This window comes from Oncorhynchus clarkii, unplaced genomic scaffold (assembly GCF_045791955.1).
Source record: "Oncorhynchus clarkii lewisi isolate Uvic-CL-2024 unplaced genomic scaffold, UVic_Ocla_1.0 unplaced_contig_2975_pilon_pilon, whole genome shotgun sequence".
NCBI classification, from domain to species: domain Eukaryota; kingdom Metazoa; phylum Chordata; class Actinopteri; order Salmoniformes; family Salmonidae; genus Oncorhynchus; species Oncorhynchus clarkii.
In genome coordinates this window covers 331,114-347,455 of record NW_027257945.1, presented here as the reverse complement: position 1 = coordinate 347,455, position 16,342 = coordinate 331,114, and the positions used below count along the sequence as shown (strand labels likewise).

Below are 16,342 nucleotides of genomic sequence, written 5' to 3'. Positions count from 1 at the left end.
GTTCCATAGGGCTCTGGTCAAAAGTAGTGCACTACATAGGGAATAGGGTTCCATAGGGCTCTGGTCAAAAGTAGTGCACTACATAGGGAATAGGGTTCCATAGGGCTCTGGTCAAAAGTAGTGCACTACATAGGGAATAGGGTTCCATAGGGCTCTGGTCTAAAGTAGTGCACTACATAGGGAATAGGGTTCCATAGGGCTCTGATCTAAATAGGGTGTCTTTTGGGACGTGTACTCTATCTGTTAACGCCAATAGGAAACCCGAAGGTCGGTTTGTTCTGATGTACAGTACCAGTCAACAGTCTGGACACATCGACTCAGTCAAGGGGTTTTCTTTATTTGTCCTATGTTCTACATTGTAGAATAATAGTGACGACATCACAACTACGAAATAACACACATGGAATCATGTAGTAACCAAGAAAGTGTTAAACAAATCAAGTAGCCACCCTTTGCCTTGATGACATCTTTGCATATTCTTGGCATTCTCTCAACCAGCTTCACCTGGAATGCTTTCTTACTGTGAGAGCTGCTGTCTGTCCCGGGATCCTAACTGGCTCTGTTGGGTAAAATTACTGTGAGAGCTGCTGTCTGTCCTGGGAGCCTAACTGGCTCTGTTGGGTAAAATTACTGTGAGAGCTGCTGTCTGTCCTGAGAGCCTAACTGGCTCTGTTGGGTTAAATTACTGTGAGAGCTGCTGTCTGTCCTGGGAGCCTAACTGGCTCTGTTGGGTAAAATTACTGTGAGAGCTGCTGTCTGTCCCGGGATCCTAACTGGCTCTGTTGGGTTAAATTACTGTGAGAGCTGCTGTCTGTCCTGGGAGCCTAACTGGCTCTGTTGGGTTAAATTACTGTGAGAGCTGCTGTCTGTCCTGGGAGCCTAACTGGCTCTGTTGGGTTAAATTACTGTGAGAGCTGCTACCTTTCAAAGTTCTTGACATTTTCTGTATTGACTGACCTTCATATCTTAAAGTAATGATGGACTGTCGTTTCTCTTTGCTTATTTGAGCTGTTCTTGCCATAATATGGACTTGGTCTTTTACCAAATAGGGCATCTTCTGTTTACCACCCCTACTTTCTCACAAAACAACTGATTGGCTCAATCAAATGAAGAAGGAAAGAAATTCCACAAATTAACTTTTACTTGTTAATTAATTGACATGCGTTTCAGGTGACTACCTCATGACGCTGGTTGAGAGAATACCAAGAGTGTGCAAAGCTGTCCTCAAGGCAAAGGATGGCTACTTTGAAGAATCTCAAATATAAAATATATGTTTTGTTTAACACTTCTTTTAGTTATGACATGATTCCATATGTGTTATTTCCTAGTTTTGATGTCTTCACTATTAAAACCATGGAATTAAACTTTTTACTATCACTGTCTGTCTAGCTGGACATGGAACCCAATGCTTAGTTTGTTCTGTTGTTTGTCTAGAGGGTTGGTCCTTTACCTTAGTAGGACACACCTGGCCGTGCAGCGCACGTACACACACCTGCCCTGTTTTGTCAACAGCAGTAATTGCATCAGAAAGCATTCCCAGTAGTGGTATGTGCTCTGTGTTGGTCACACTGGACCTTGGACACCCAGGAGGATTGAATCATGCAGATGATGTGGTGAGCACAGAACTTCCTTTATCATGTTCTGTCCTCAGATGGCCTCGTGTGGAATCCTCACAAATAGAACACTGTTCCCTACATAGTGCACTACTTGTAACCAGGGCCACTATTCCCTACATAGTGCACTACTTGTAACCGGGGCCACTATTCCCTACATAGTGCACTACTTATAACCGGGGCCCCTGCATTATATTAGAGAATAGGGTGCTGTTTGGGATGCGGCCTGTTTGCGTTTGCTAGGGGACACACAGACAGGCTGCATCCTAAACAGAAACCTATTTCTTAATATAGTTTACTACTTTTGACCACAGCCCATAGGGCTTCAATAGGGTTCTGGTCAAAGCAGTGCACTATGTAAGGAGTAGGGTGCTGATTGGGACGTATCCTCAGAACAGTGTAAGTGATATAGCCCTGCTCTCTCCTATCTGTTTTCTGTACTCATTTACACTGTTCTGAGGATACATCCCGTAGTGCCCTATATATAGAGGACCAGAGTCTCATAGTGCCCTATATATAGAGGACCAGAGTCTCGTAGTGCCCTATATATATATATAGAGGACCAGAGTCCCGTAGTGCCCTATATATATAGAGGACCAGAGTCTCGTAGTGCCCTATATATAGAGGACCAATGTCCCGTAGTGCCCTATATATATAGAGGACCAGAGTCCCGTAGTGCCCACTGCACTGAAGATAGGAAACACTGTCACCACTGATAAATCCACCATAATTGAGAATTGCAATAAGCATTTTTCTACGGCTGGCCATGCTTTCCACCTGGCTAATCCTACCCCGGTCAACAGCACTGCACCCCCCCACAGCAACTCGCCCAAGTCTTCCCCATTTCTCCTTCTCCCAAATCCGTTCAGCTGATGTTCTGAAAGAGCTGCAAAATCTGGACCCCTACAAATCAGCCGGGCTAGACAATCTGGACCCTTTCTTTCTAAAATTATCTGCCGAAATTGTTGCCACCCCTATTACTAGCCTGTTCAACCTCTGAGATTCCCAAAGATTGGAAAGCAGCTGCGGTCATCCCACTCTTCAAAGGGGGGGACACTCTTGACCCAAACTGCTACAGACCTATATCTATCCTACCATGCCTTTCTAAGGTCTTCGAAAGCCAAGTCAACAAACAGATTACCGACCATTTCGAATCTCACCATACCTTCTCTGCTATGCAATCTGGTTTCAGAGCTGGTCATGGGTGCACCTCAACCACGCTCAAGGTCCTAAACGATATCTTAACCGCCATCGATAAGAAACATTACTGTGCAGCCGTATTCATTGATCTGGCCAAGGCTTTCGACTCTGTCAATCACCACATCCTCATCGGCAGACTCGACAGCCTTGGTTTCTCAAATGATTGCCTCGCCTGGTTCACCAACTACTTCTCTGATAGAGTTCAGTGTGTCAAATCGGAGGGTCTGCTGTCCGGACCTCTGGCAGTCTCTATGGGGGTGCCACAGGGTTCAATTCTTGGACCGACTCTCTTCTCTGTATACATCAATGAGGTCGCTCTTGCTGCTGGTGAGTCTCTGATCCACCTCTACGCAGACGACACCATTCTGTATACTTCTGGCCCTTCTTTGGACACTGTGTTAACAACCCTCCAGGCAAGCTTCAATGCCATACAACTCTCCTTCCGTGGCCTCCAATTGCTCTTAAATACAAGTAAAACTAAATGCATGCTCTTCAACCGATCGCTACCTGCACCTGCCCGCCTGGCTACCATCACTACTCTGGACGGTTCTGACTTAGAATACGTGGACAACTACAAATACTTAGGTGTCTGGTTAGACTGTAAACTCTCCTTCTAGACCCATATCAAACATGTCCAATCCAAAGTTAAATCTAGAATTGGCTTCCTATTTCGCAACAAAGCATCCTTCACTCATGCTGCCAAACATACCCTTGTAAAACTGACCATCCTACCAATCCTCGACTTTGGCGATGTCATTTACAAAATAGCCTCCAATACCCTACTCAACAAATTGGATGCAGTCTATCACAGTGCAATCCGTTTTGTCACCAAAGCCCCATATACTACCCACCATTGCGACCTGTACGCTCTCGTTGGCTGGCCCTCGCTTCATACTCGTCGCCAAACCCACTGGCTCCATGTCATCTACAAGACCCTGCTAGGTAAAGTCCCACCTTATCTCAGCTCGCTGGTCACCATAGCATCTCCCACCTGTAGCACACGCTCCAGCAGGTATATCTCTCTAGTCACCCCCAAAACCAATTCTTTCTTTGGCCGCCTCTCCTTCCAGTTCTCTGCTGCCAATGACTGGAACGAACTACAAAAATCTCTGAAACTGGAAACACTTATCTCCTTCACTAGCTTTAAGCACCAACTGTCAGAGCAGCTCACAGATTACTGCACCTGTACATAGCCCACCTATAATTTAGCCCAAACAACTACCTCTTTCCCTACTGTATTTAATTTATATATTTATTTTGCTCCTTTGCACCCCATTATTTTTTATCTCTACTTTGCACATTCTTCCGCTGCAAATCTACCATTCCAGTGTTTTACTTGCTATATTGTATTTACTTTGCCACCATGGCCCCTTTTTTGCCTTTACCTCCCTTATCTCACCTCATTTGATCACATCGTATATAGACTTGTTTATACTGTATTATTGACTGTATGTGATGTCATTATGAGGTATTGTATGTAGAGATTATATTTAAAAAAAACAATTTTATATTTTAGCTGTAATGATTTTTTTTAATGTAACAAAATGTGGAAAAAAAATCAACGGTTCTGAATACTTTCTGCTTTGAGCTAATAATTCCACTTTGGATGCTGTATTAATACACCCAGTCACTATAAAATACAGATGCCCTTCCTAACTCAGTTGCCAGAGAGGAAGGAAACCACTCAGGGATTTTACCACGAGGCCAATGGTGACTTTAAAACAGTTATAAGAGAACATTGGATTTATTTCACAGTTCCTCAATGACAGTGAAAAGGAAGGAAGTCTGTACAAAATAAAAAATTAATGAAAAAACAATTTGTTTGCAATCAATGAAGAACGTTATGTCTGGCATACAAAGCGAGTATTCTGAGTACCAACATGGTGGAGGCTGCATGGAACAGGCTTGTCATCTGCAAGGCCTAGGGAGGTTTTTAAAAGAATTGGAATATTGCAGGCAAAATCCTAGAGGAAAACCTTGGTTGTCTGCTTCCCAACAAATTCCATTTTCAGCAGGATAATAACCTAAAAACACAAGGCCAAATATACACTCAGAAATGGGAGTTGCCCGGAAAAAAAGCAGGCCGTTTATTAAACGTAAAGATTGTTTCCCCCATTTGTCAAATCCCTCTTCCCTACATAGTGCACACTTCTACCCTCGTCTTTCTTCCCTACATAGTGCACACTTCTACCCTCGTCTTTCTTCCCTACATGGTGCACACTTCTACCCTCGTCTTTCTTCCCTACATAGTGCACACTTCTACCCTCGTCTTTCTTCCCTACATAGTGCACACTTCTACCCTCGTCTTTCTTCCCTACATAGTGCACACTTCTACCCTCGTCTTTCTTCCCTACATAGTGCACACTTCTACCCTCGTCTTTCTTCCCTACATAGTGCACACTTCTACCCTCGTCTTTCTTCCCTACATGGTGCACACTTCTACCCTCGTCTTTCTTCCCTACATAGTGCACACTTCTACCCTCGTCTTTCTTCCCTACATAGTGCACACTTCTACCCTCGTCTTTCTTCCCTACATAGTGCACACTTCTACCCTCGTCTTTCTTCCCTACATAGTGCACACTTCTACCCTCGTCTTTCTTCCCTACATAGTGCACACTTCTACCCTCGTCTTTCTTCCCTACATAGTGCACACTTCTACCCTCGTCTTTGTATAGTTCCACTTTCTTGGCCACTGGTTGGTGCTGCTGGACAGTCAAACTGATGAGAGCTCGGATTCAGATTATTCTTCTCCTTTTCTCTCCTTTTCTCTCCTATTGGCTAACTGGCCTGACCTCTTTTTTCTCCTATTGGCTGACTGGCCTGACCTCTTTTCTCTCCTATTGCCTGACTGTCCTGACCTCTTTTCTCTCTCTTCTATAGGTTGACGGGCCCCTCAGGGTATCTGACAGATGGACCAGGAAACTACAAGTACAAGACCAAGTGCACCTGGCTCATCGAGGGAACGTGAGTCACACACACACACGTTACACTATAGACCAATAGAAACGCAACAATATGCCTCTACCCTGCACAACTCCACTGAAAGACAGGTCCAATATATCTAGCCATGCTAAAGATCAAACCAAAAGTATGTTTACAGTATTAATGAAAAGTCATAGCCCTAATAGATGGTCTAGGTGTCATAATATGATCATATATAATAATAATGATGTTTTGTATTTAAATGGTTTTGCCGTTTTCCTTCTATGCAAATCCAAATGTTACATTGACGTAAAGCCTGGCAACTGGTGGTCCATTGTCCCCCTTTTATAGGCCCGTGGACCAATCTTAAAATAATACAATACACAAAGTGAAATGTAGAAATTGTTGTCACTCAATTGCACCATGTCACCAACATTAGTTTATTTATTGGTAAGTTGGTCTAAGGGTGGAATCACCGACCGGGGTAGGGTCCATTTGATCATCGTTAATGTTGTGCCTCTATGCCAAATGTGTTGAAATGCAGCAAATTAGCTGTACAACTGCACGTGTTTCTTTCCGTCCCAAAATAATGAGAATCCCATTAAACGAGTTAGACAATTGCGGTATAATGGTATTTACAGTTTTGGTTTGTTAAATGTCCATTTTTCTAGTTTAATTCCCTCCTTGAGTCATCTCTCTCTCTCTCCGTGCTGCTTTCCACACAGACGAGGCCACGCCCCCTGTCACTCAAGGAGCGCATTTGTTGTTCCACGAGACGCTTTCTTTCAGTCTGCATGATCGATGCAGCACAAGCAATGATGCTGTTTTCAATTTGCTTCTAATATCAATCCACTATAGTATCTTTGTACTCCCTGACAAAGGCCGAAAACACAACTGAGTTGTAAAATGTTGTTCCCCTTGATTAAGCCGTACAAATGAAGGCATTTTAATGAATTATATGAAGAGTGTCTTGGTCTTTCTTTTTGATGACCAATTTACCCCTTTTTACCAAAGAGCCCCTTCTGTCTACAGATACCTACTTTCTATAAATAAACCCGCTAGTCTTCTATAATTACACTATTACTTTGTTTCTTACATCTGCAAACGGCGAGTTTCTTTTCTTAGCAAGTTGGGTCTAAATTGTGTTAGCCGTTAATGCTAATCGCTAGTTAGCTGGCTAGCTATCTCGCTAATAAATGTACTCAGAGTCAGCGCAAACGTAATTAGCTATACAGCCTGATAATACCAGTGGTGGCGTAGGCCTAAATCAGCATGTTTGTGAGGAATAGGCGAAGCATGAATCTGTCGTTCTGCCCCTGAACAGGCAGTTAACCCACTGTTCCTAGGCCGTCATTGAAAATAGGAATTTGTTCTTAACTGACTTGCCTAGTTAAATAATGGTTAAATAAAGGTAAAATAAATAAATAAGATAAGCTATTTAATAATCCATGTAAACATCTGCTTGTTCTACTGTGGAACTGGACTAGACTGGACTGAGTCCCAAATGGAGCCCTATTCCCTATATAGTGCACTACTTTAGACCAGAGCCCTATAGAACCCTATTCCCTATATAGTGCACTACTATAGACCAGAGCCCTATAGAACCCTATTCCCTATATAGTGCACTACTATAGACCAGAGCTCTATAGAACCCTATTCCCTATATAGTGCACTACTTTAGACCAGAGCCCTATAGAACCCTATTCCCTATATAGTGCATCCCTATATAGGGATTTTAGGGCTCTGGTCAAAAGTAGTGCACTATATAGGGAATAGGGTTCTATATGGGACGTATCGTTTAGTATAACCCCACTGACCTCCTGCACTGGGAGTCTAACCCCACTGACCTCCTGCACTGGGCATCTAACCCCATTGACCTCCTGCACTGGGCATCTAACCCCACTGACCTCCTGCACTGGGCATCTAACCCCATTGACCTCCTGCACTGGGCATCTAACCCCATTGACCTCCTGCACTGGGCGTCTAACCCCATTGACCTCCTGCACTGGGCGTCTAACCCCACTGACCTCCTGCACTGGGCGTCTAACCCCACTGACCTCCTGCACTGGGCGTCTAACCCCACTGACCTCCTGCATTGGGCGTCTAACCCCACTGACCTCCTGCACTGGGCGTCTAACCCCACTGACCTCCTGCACTGGGCGTCTAACCCCACTGACCTCCTGCACTGGGCGTCTAACCCCACTGACCTCCTGCACTGGGCGTCTAACCCCATTGACCTCCTGCACTGGGCATCTAACCCCACTGACCTCCTGCACTGGGCGTCTAACCCCACTGACCTCCTGCACTGGGCGTCTAACCCCATTGACCTCCTGCACTGGGCGTCTAACCCCACTGACCTCCTGCACTGGGCGTCTAACCCCACTGACCTCCTGCACTGGGCGTCTAACCCCACTGACCTCCTGCACTGGGCGTCTAACCCCACTGACCTCCTGCACTGGGCGTCTAACCCCACTGACCTCCTGCACTGGGCGTCTAACCCCACTGACCTCCTGCACTGGGCGTCTAACCCCACTGACCTCCTGCACTGGGCGTCTAACCCCATTGACCTCCTGCACTGGGCGTCTAACCCCACTGACCTCCTGCACTGGGCGTCTAACCCCACTGACCTCCTGCACTGGGCGTCTAACCCCACTGACCTCCTGCACTGGGCGTCTAACCCCACTGACCTCCTGCACTGGGCGTCTAACCCCACCCACCTGTTCAACCACGTCCAGGTTTATCTAGCCAGACACTGTTCATCCACGTCCAGGTTTATTTCTGACTATGTTCTGTCTCTGTCCTGCTGGCCCAACAGCATCCTGACTGTGTTCTGTCTCTGTCCTGCTGGCCCAACAGCATCCTGACTGTGTTCTGTCTCTGTCCTACTGGCCCAACAGCATCCTGACTGTGTTCTGTCTCTGTCCTGCAGTCCCAACAGCATCCTGACTGTGTTCTGTCTCTGTCCTGTAGGCCCAACAGCATCCTGACTGTGTTCTGTCTCTGTCCTGTAGGCCCAACAGCATCCTGACTGTGTTCTGTCTCTGTCCTGCAGGCCCAACAGCATCCTGTCTGTGTTCTGTCTCTGTCCTGTAGGCCCAACAGCATCCTGACTGTGTTCTGTCTCTGTCCTGCAGGCCCAACAGCATCCTGACTGTGTTCTGTCTCTGTCCTACTGGCCCAACAGCATCCTGACTGTGTTCTGTCTCTGTCCTGTAGGCCCAACAGCATCCTGACTGTGTTCTGTCGTGTAGGCCCAACAGCATCCTGAGTGTGTTCTGTCCTGTAGGCCGAACAGCATCCTGACTGTGTTCTGTCCTGTAGGCCCAACAGCATCCTGACTGTGTTCTGTCTCTGTCCTGTAGGCCCAACAGCATCCTCAGACTGAGGTTGGACCACTTTGCTACAGAGTGCAGCTGGGACCACCTGTATGTGTACGATGGTGATTCTATCTACACTCCTCTACTGGCTGCCTTCAGGTGGGTACAGGGAGGACGATGGTGGTGGTGGTGGTGGTGGTGAGCTGTATGGTGGTGGTGGTGGTGAGCTGTATGATGGTGGTGGTGGTGGTGAGCTGTATGATGGTGGTGGTGGTGGTGAGCTGTATGGTGGTGGTGAGCTTGATGGTGGTGAGCTGTATGGTGGTGGTGGTGGTGGTGGTGGTGGTGGTGAGCTTGATGGTGGTGAGCTGTATGGTGGTGGTGAGCTGTGTGGTGGTGGTGGTGAGCTGTATGGTGGTGGTGGTGGTGAGCTGTGTGGTGGTGGTGGTGGTGAGCTGTATGGTGGTGGTGAGCTGTATGGTGGTGGTGAGCTGTATGGTGGTGGTGAGCTGTATGGTGGTGGTGAGCTGTATGGTGGTGGTGATGGTGAGCTGTATGGTGGTGGTGGTGAGCTGTATGGTGGTGGTGGTGAGCTGTATGGTGGTGGTGGTGAGCTGTATGGTGGTGGTGGTGAGCTGTATGGTGGTGGTGGTGAGCTGTATGGTGGTGGTGGTGGTGAGCTGTGTGGTGGTGGTGGTGGTGGTTAGCTGTATGGTGGTGGTGGTGAGCTGTATGGTGGTGGTGGTGGTGAGCTGTATGGTGGTGGTGGTGGTGGTGGTGAGATGTATGGTGGTGGTGGTGGTGAGCTGTATGGTGGTGGTGGTGGTGGTGGTGAGCTGTATGGTGGTGGTGGTGGTGAGCTGTATGGTGGTGGGGGTGGTGGTGAGCTGTATGGTGGTGGTGGGGGTGGTGGTGAGCTGTATGGTGGTGGTGGTGAGCTGTATGGTGATGGTGGTGGTGGTGGTGGTGAGCTGTGTGGTGGTGGTGGTGAGCTGTGTGGTGGTGGTGGTGGTGGTGAGCTTGGTGGTGGTGGTGGTGGTGGTGGTGGTGAGCTGTATGGTGGTGGTGGTGGTGGTGAGCTGTATGGTGGTGGTGGTGGTGGTGGTGAGCTGTATGTGTATTTAAAAAAACTGTTTTAAGTAAGAAATAGGCATTGGTCCAAAGCCGAAAAAGAAAGGAAATTCACGTGCACCACAATGCCGCCTCCTCCCATGCTCTACCAAGGTTTTACAGCACCACAATGTCTCCTCCTCCCATGCTCTACCAAGGTTTTACAGCACCACAATGCCGCCTCCTCCCATGCTCCACCAAGGTTTTCCAACTGACAGATTTGATCTACTACAGTAGCTATGTTGCATTGTTCTTCAAACAATGTGTAGACGGGTTGCTTAGGATTCAAACCTTCTCAAACAGTGAGAGGTCTCTCTCCATTCAGAGACATCAGTATCAAGCCTGTCTGTCAGAGTGCCTGGTCTCTGTTCATTCAGAGACATCAGTATCAAGCCTGTCTGTCAGAGTGCCAGGTCTCTCTCCAGAGACATCAGTATCAAGCCTGTCTGTCAGAGTGCCAGGTCTCTCTCCGTTCAGAGACATCAGTATCAAGCCTGTCTGTCAGAGTGCCAGGTCTCTCTCCAGAGACATCAGTATCAAGCCTGTCTGTCAGAGTGCCTGGTCTCTGTTCATTCAGAGACATCAGTATCAAGCCTGTCTGTCAGTGCCGGGTCTCTCTCCAGAGACATCAGTATTAAGCCTGTCTGTCAGAGTGCCAGGTCTCTCTCCGTTCAGAGACATCAGTATCAAGCCTGTCTGTCAGTGCCGGGTCTCTCTCCAGAGACATCAGTATCAAGCCTGTCTGTCAGAGTGCCAGGTCTCTCTCCATTCAGAGACATCAGTATCAAGCCTGTCTGTCAGTGCCAGGTCTCTCTCCAGAGACATCAGTATCAAGCCTGTCTGTCAGAGTGCCAGGTCTCTCTCCGTTCAGAGACATCAGTATCAAGCCTGTCTGTCAGTGCCAGGTCTCTCTCCATTCAGAGACATCAGTATCAAGCCTGTCTGTCAGTGCCAGGTCTCTCTCCAGAGACATCAGTATCAAGCCTGTCTGTCAGAGTGCCAGGTCTCTCTCCGTTCAGAGACATCAGTATCAAGCCTGTCTGTCAGAGTGCCAGGTCTCTCTCCAGAGACATCAGTATCAAGCCTGTCTGTCAGAGTGCCTGGTCTCTGTTCATTCAGAGACATCAGTATCAAGCCTGTCTGTCAGAGTGCCTGGTCTCTGTTCATTCAGAGACATCAGTATCAAGCCTGTCTGTCAGTGCCGGGTCTCTCTCCAGAGACATCAGTATCAAGCCTGTCTGTCAGAGTGCCAGGTCTCTCTCCGTTCAGAGACATCAGTATCAAGCCTGTCTGTCAGAGTGCCAGGTCTCTCTCCGTTCAGAGACATCAGTATCAAGCCTGTCTGTCAGAGTGCCAGGTCTCTCTCCATTCAGAGACATCAGTATCAAGCCTGTCTGTCAGTGCCGGGTCTCTCTCCAGAGACATCAGTATCAAGCCTGTCTGTCAGAGTGCCAGGTCTCTCTCCAGAGACATCAGTATCAAGCCTGTCTGTCAGAGTGCCAGGTCTCTCTCCATTCAGAGACATCAGTATCAAGCCTGTCTGTCAGAGTGCCAGGTCTCTCTCCAGAGACATCAGTATCAAGCCTGTCTGTCAGAGTGCCAGGTCTCTCTCCGTTCAGAGACATCAGTATCAAGCCTGTCTGTCAGAGTGCCAGGTCTCTCTCCAGAGACATCAGTATCAAGCCTGTCTGTCAGAGTGCCAGGTCTCTCTCCAGAGACATCAGTATCAAGCCTGTCTGTCAGAGTGTCTGGTCTCTGTTCATTCAGAGACATCAGTATCAAGCCTGTCTGTCAGAGTGCCAGGTCTCTCTCCAGAGACATCAGTATCAAGCCTGTCTGTCAGAGTGCCTGGTCTCTGTTCATTCAGAGACATCAGTATCCCTTCCGCTGATTCTACATTTCTTCACAGGGGCATGCTTATCACAAATCTGTCTGTGCTCACAAAACAGTCCTGTAGCTTAGCATCTGCGTCACCTGACCACTTCCGTTTTCAGCGAGTCACTGGTACTTCCTGCTTTAGTGTTTGCTTGGAAGCAGGAATCAGGAGGATAAAATGATGGTGAGGTTTTCCAAATGTTGGGCGAGGGAGAGCTTAGTATGAGTTTCTGTGTGGAGTAAAGGTGGTCTAGAGTTTATTTTCCTCTGGTTGCACATGTGACATGCTGGTAGAAATTAGATATAACAGATTTCATTTTCCCTGCATTAAAGTCCCCGGCCACTAGGAGCGCCGCCTCTGGATGAGCGTTTTCCTGTTTCCTTATAGCCTTATACAGCTCATTGAGTGAAGTCTTAGTGCCACCATCGGTTTGTGGTGGTAAAAAGATAACTACGAAAAATATAGATAACAACTCTCTTGGTAGATAGTGTGGTCTACAGCTTATCATTAGGTACTCTACCTCAGGTGAGCAATACCTCAAAACTACATTCTTACCAGACGTAGCTGTTCTGTCCTACCGATGGAAATCCAGTCAACTGTATATTATCCTTGTCGTCGTACAGTTTTTAATGTCCCGTTGGTAGGAAAGGTGTGCGCCTTTCCAAATCATGTTCAATCAATTTCATTTACCACAGGTGGACTCCAATCAAATTGTAGAAACATCTCAAGTATGATCAATGGAAACAGGATGCACCTGAGCTCAATTTCAAGTCTCGTAGCAAAGGGTCTGAATAGTGATGTATATAAGGTTTTTACTGTTTCTTTCTTTAAATAAATGTGCATATTTTTTTACAATATATTAGCTTTGCCTGAATACTTTGTGAATGTACTGTATTTGCAGCTCCTACGTGGAGTTGGAAGCCGCCAATCTGTAAAAGTTTGTTTCCCCGTATGGTGCTAAGTGTTAGACGCCATTTTGGAAAAAGTAATTTATAAGCCACACATAAAACAGGTAGGAATCAGCTAAAAGTTAATCCATCCACACAGGCTGATAGTCAGTTAGATTGAATCACACAGTGTGTAGGATTACCACTGTTTTAGGCAGCAAGCCAGAACCCAACCACAGACTAGAACCCAGCCAGCACTAGAACCCACAATAAAGACAACCACAGACTAGAACCCAGCCAGCACTAGAACCCACAATAAACACAACCACACACTAGAACCCAGCCAGCACTAGAACCCACAATAAACACAACCACACACTAGAACCCAGCCAGCACTAGAACCCACAATAAACACAACCACAGACTAGAACCCAGCCAGCACTAGAACCCACAATAAACACAACCACAGACTAGAACCCAGCCAGCACTAGAACCCACAATAAAGACAACCACACACTAGAACCCAGCCGGCACTAGAGCCCACAATAAAGACAACCACACACTAGAACCCAGCCGGCACTAGCACCCACAATAAACACAACCACAGACTAGAACTCTGCCAGCACTAGAACCCACAATAAACACAACCACAGACTAGAACCCAGCCGGCACTAGAACCCACAATAAACACAACCACATACTAGAACCCATCCTGCACTAGAACCCACAATAAACACAACCACAGACTAGAACCCAGCCAGCACTAGAACCCACAATAAAGACAACCACATACTAGAACCCAGCCGGCACTAGGACCCACAATAAACACAACCACAGACTAGAACCCATCCTGTACTAGAACCCACAATAAACACAACCACAGACTAGAACCCAGCCTGCACTAGAACCCACAATAAACACAACCACAGACTTGAACCCAGCCAGCACTAGGACCCACAATAAACACAACCACAGACTAGAACCCAGCCGGCACTAGGACCCACAATAAACACAACCAAAGACTAGAACCCAGCCGGCACTAGGACCCACAATAAACACAACCACATACTAGAAACCAGCCAGCACTAGAACCCACAATAAAGACAACCACACACTAGAACCCAGCCGGCACTAGAACCCACAATAAAGACAACCACACACTAGAACCCAGCCGGCACTAGCACCCACAATAAACACAACCACAGACTAGAACTCTGCCAGCACTAGAACCCACAATAAACACAACCACAGACTAGAACCCAGCCGGCACTAGAACCCACAATAAACACAACCACATACTAGAACCCATCCTGCACTAGAACCCACAATAAACACAACCACAGACTAGAACCCAGCCAGGACTAGAACCCACAATAAAGACAACCACATACTAGAACCCAGCCGGCACTAGGACCCACAATAAACACAACCACAGACTAGAACCCATCCTGTACTAGAACCCACAATAAACACAACCACAGACTAGAACCCAGCCTGCACTAGAACCCACAATAAACACAACCACAGACTTGAACCCAGCCAGCACTAGGACCCACAATAAACACAACCACAGACTAGAACCCAGCCGGAACTAGGACCCACAATAAACACAACCACAGACTAGAACCCAGCCGGCACTAGGACCCACAATAAACACAACCACATACTAGAAACCAGCCAGCACTAGAACCCACAATAAAGACAACCAGATACTAGAACCCAGCCAGCACTAGAACCCACAATAAAGACAACCACATACTAGAACCCAGCCTGCACTAGAACCCACAATAATCACAACCACAGACTAGAACCCAGCCGACACTAGGGCCCACAATAAACACATCCACAGTCTAGAACCCAGCCTGTACTAGAACCCACAATAAACACAACCACATACTAGAACTCAGCCGGCACTAGGACCCACAATTAACACAACCACACACTAGAACCCAGCCGGCACTAGGACCCACAATAAACACAACCACATACTAGAACCCAGCCGGCACTAGGACCCACAATAAACACAACCACAGACTAGAACCCAGCCAGCACTAGAACCCACAATAAACACAACCACAGACTAGAACCCAGCCAGCACTAGAACCCACAATAAACACAACCACACACTAGAACCCAGCCAGCACTAGAACCCGCAATAAACACAACCACACACTAGAACCCAGCCAGCACTAGAACCCACAATAAACACAACCACAGACTAGAACCCAGCCAGCACTAGAACCCACAATAAACACAACCACAGACTAGAACCCAGCCAGCACTAGAACCCACAATAAAGACAACCACACACTAGAACCCAGCCACCACTAGAACCCACAATAAACACAACCAAGGCATAACAACAGCAAGGAGAGAGTGGTGACTTACTCAATGCGATTAAATACTGGGCCCCATGTAGTGTCTCAGTCCATGATGGTGGAAAGCCGTGAGGTTCATGTAGTGTCTCAGTACAGGATGGTGGAAAGTCGGGAGGTTCATGTAGTGTCTCAGTACAGGATGGTGGAAAGCCGGGAGGTTCATGTAGTGTCTCAGTACAGGATGGTGGAAAGTCGGGAGGATTCATGTAGTGTCTCAGTCCAGGATGTTGGAAAGCGGGAAGATTCATGTAGTGTCTCAGTACAGGATGTTGGAAAGACGGGAGGTTTATGTAGTGTCTCGGTACAGGATGGTGGAAAGCCGGGAGGTTCATGTAGGGTCTCAGTACAGGATGTTGGAAAGACGGCAGGTTCATGTTGTGTCTCAGTCCATGATGGTGGAAAGCCGGGAGGTTCATGTAGTGTCTCAGTACAGGAAGGTGGAAAGCCGGGAGGTTCATGTAGTGTCTCAGTACAGGATGGTGGAAAGCCGGGAGGTTCATGTAGTGTCTCAGTACAGGATGTTGGAAAGCCGGGACGTTCATGTAGTGTCTCAGTACAGGATGTTGGAAAGCCGGGACGTTCATGTAGTGTCTCAGTACAGGATGTTGGAAAGCCGGGACGTTCATGTAGTGTCTCAGTACAGGATGGTGGAAAGCCGGGAGGTTCATGTAGTGTCTCAGTACAGGATGTTGGAAAGCCGGGACGTTCATGTAGTGTCTCAGTACAGGATGGTGGAAAGCCGGGAGGTTCATGTAGTGTCTCAGTACAGGATGTTGGAAAGCCGGGAGGTTCATGTAGTGTCTCAGTGCAGGATGGTGGAAAGCCAGGAGGTTCATGTAGTGTCTCAGTACAGGATGTTGGAAAGCCGGGAGGTTCATGTAGTGTCTCAGTACAGGATGTTGGAAAGCCGGGAGGTTCAAGTAGTGTCTCAGTACAGGATGTTGGTAAGCCGGCAGGGAGACAAGCTCATCACCGGGCCGTGGGAGAGACAGAGTACATCCAAGTAGGCTAAACCAAGTGGAGTTCTAGGTTGGTAGTC

General features: G+C 47.4%; 1 protein-coding gene across 4 annotated transcripts in view; it reads left to right on the top strand.

The window, feature by feature from the left end:
* Positions 1 to 16,342, top strand: part of LOC139394152 (attractin-like) — a 251,525-nt gene that overhangs the window by 18,785 nt on the left and 216,398 nt on the right. For all 4 annotated transcript variants that reach the window (XM_071142189.1, XM_071142187.1, XM_071142186.1 and 1 more), the window contains exons 2-3: positions 5,694 to 5,777; positions 9,098 to 9,211. In XM_071142189.1, coding sequence (XP_070998290.1) covers positions 5,694 to 5,777; positions 9,098 to 9,211 — 198 coding nt within the window. The remainder of the gene's footprint in view (positions 1 to 5,693; positions 5,778 to 9,097; positions 9,212 to 16,342) is intronic.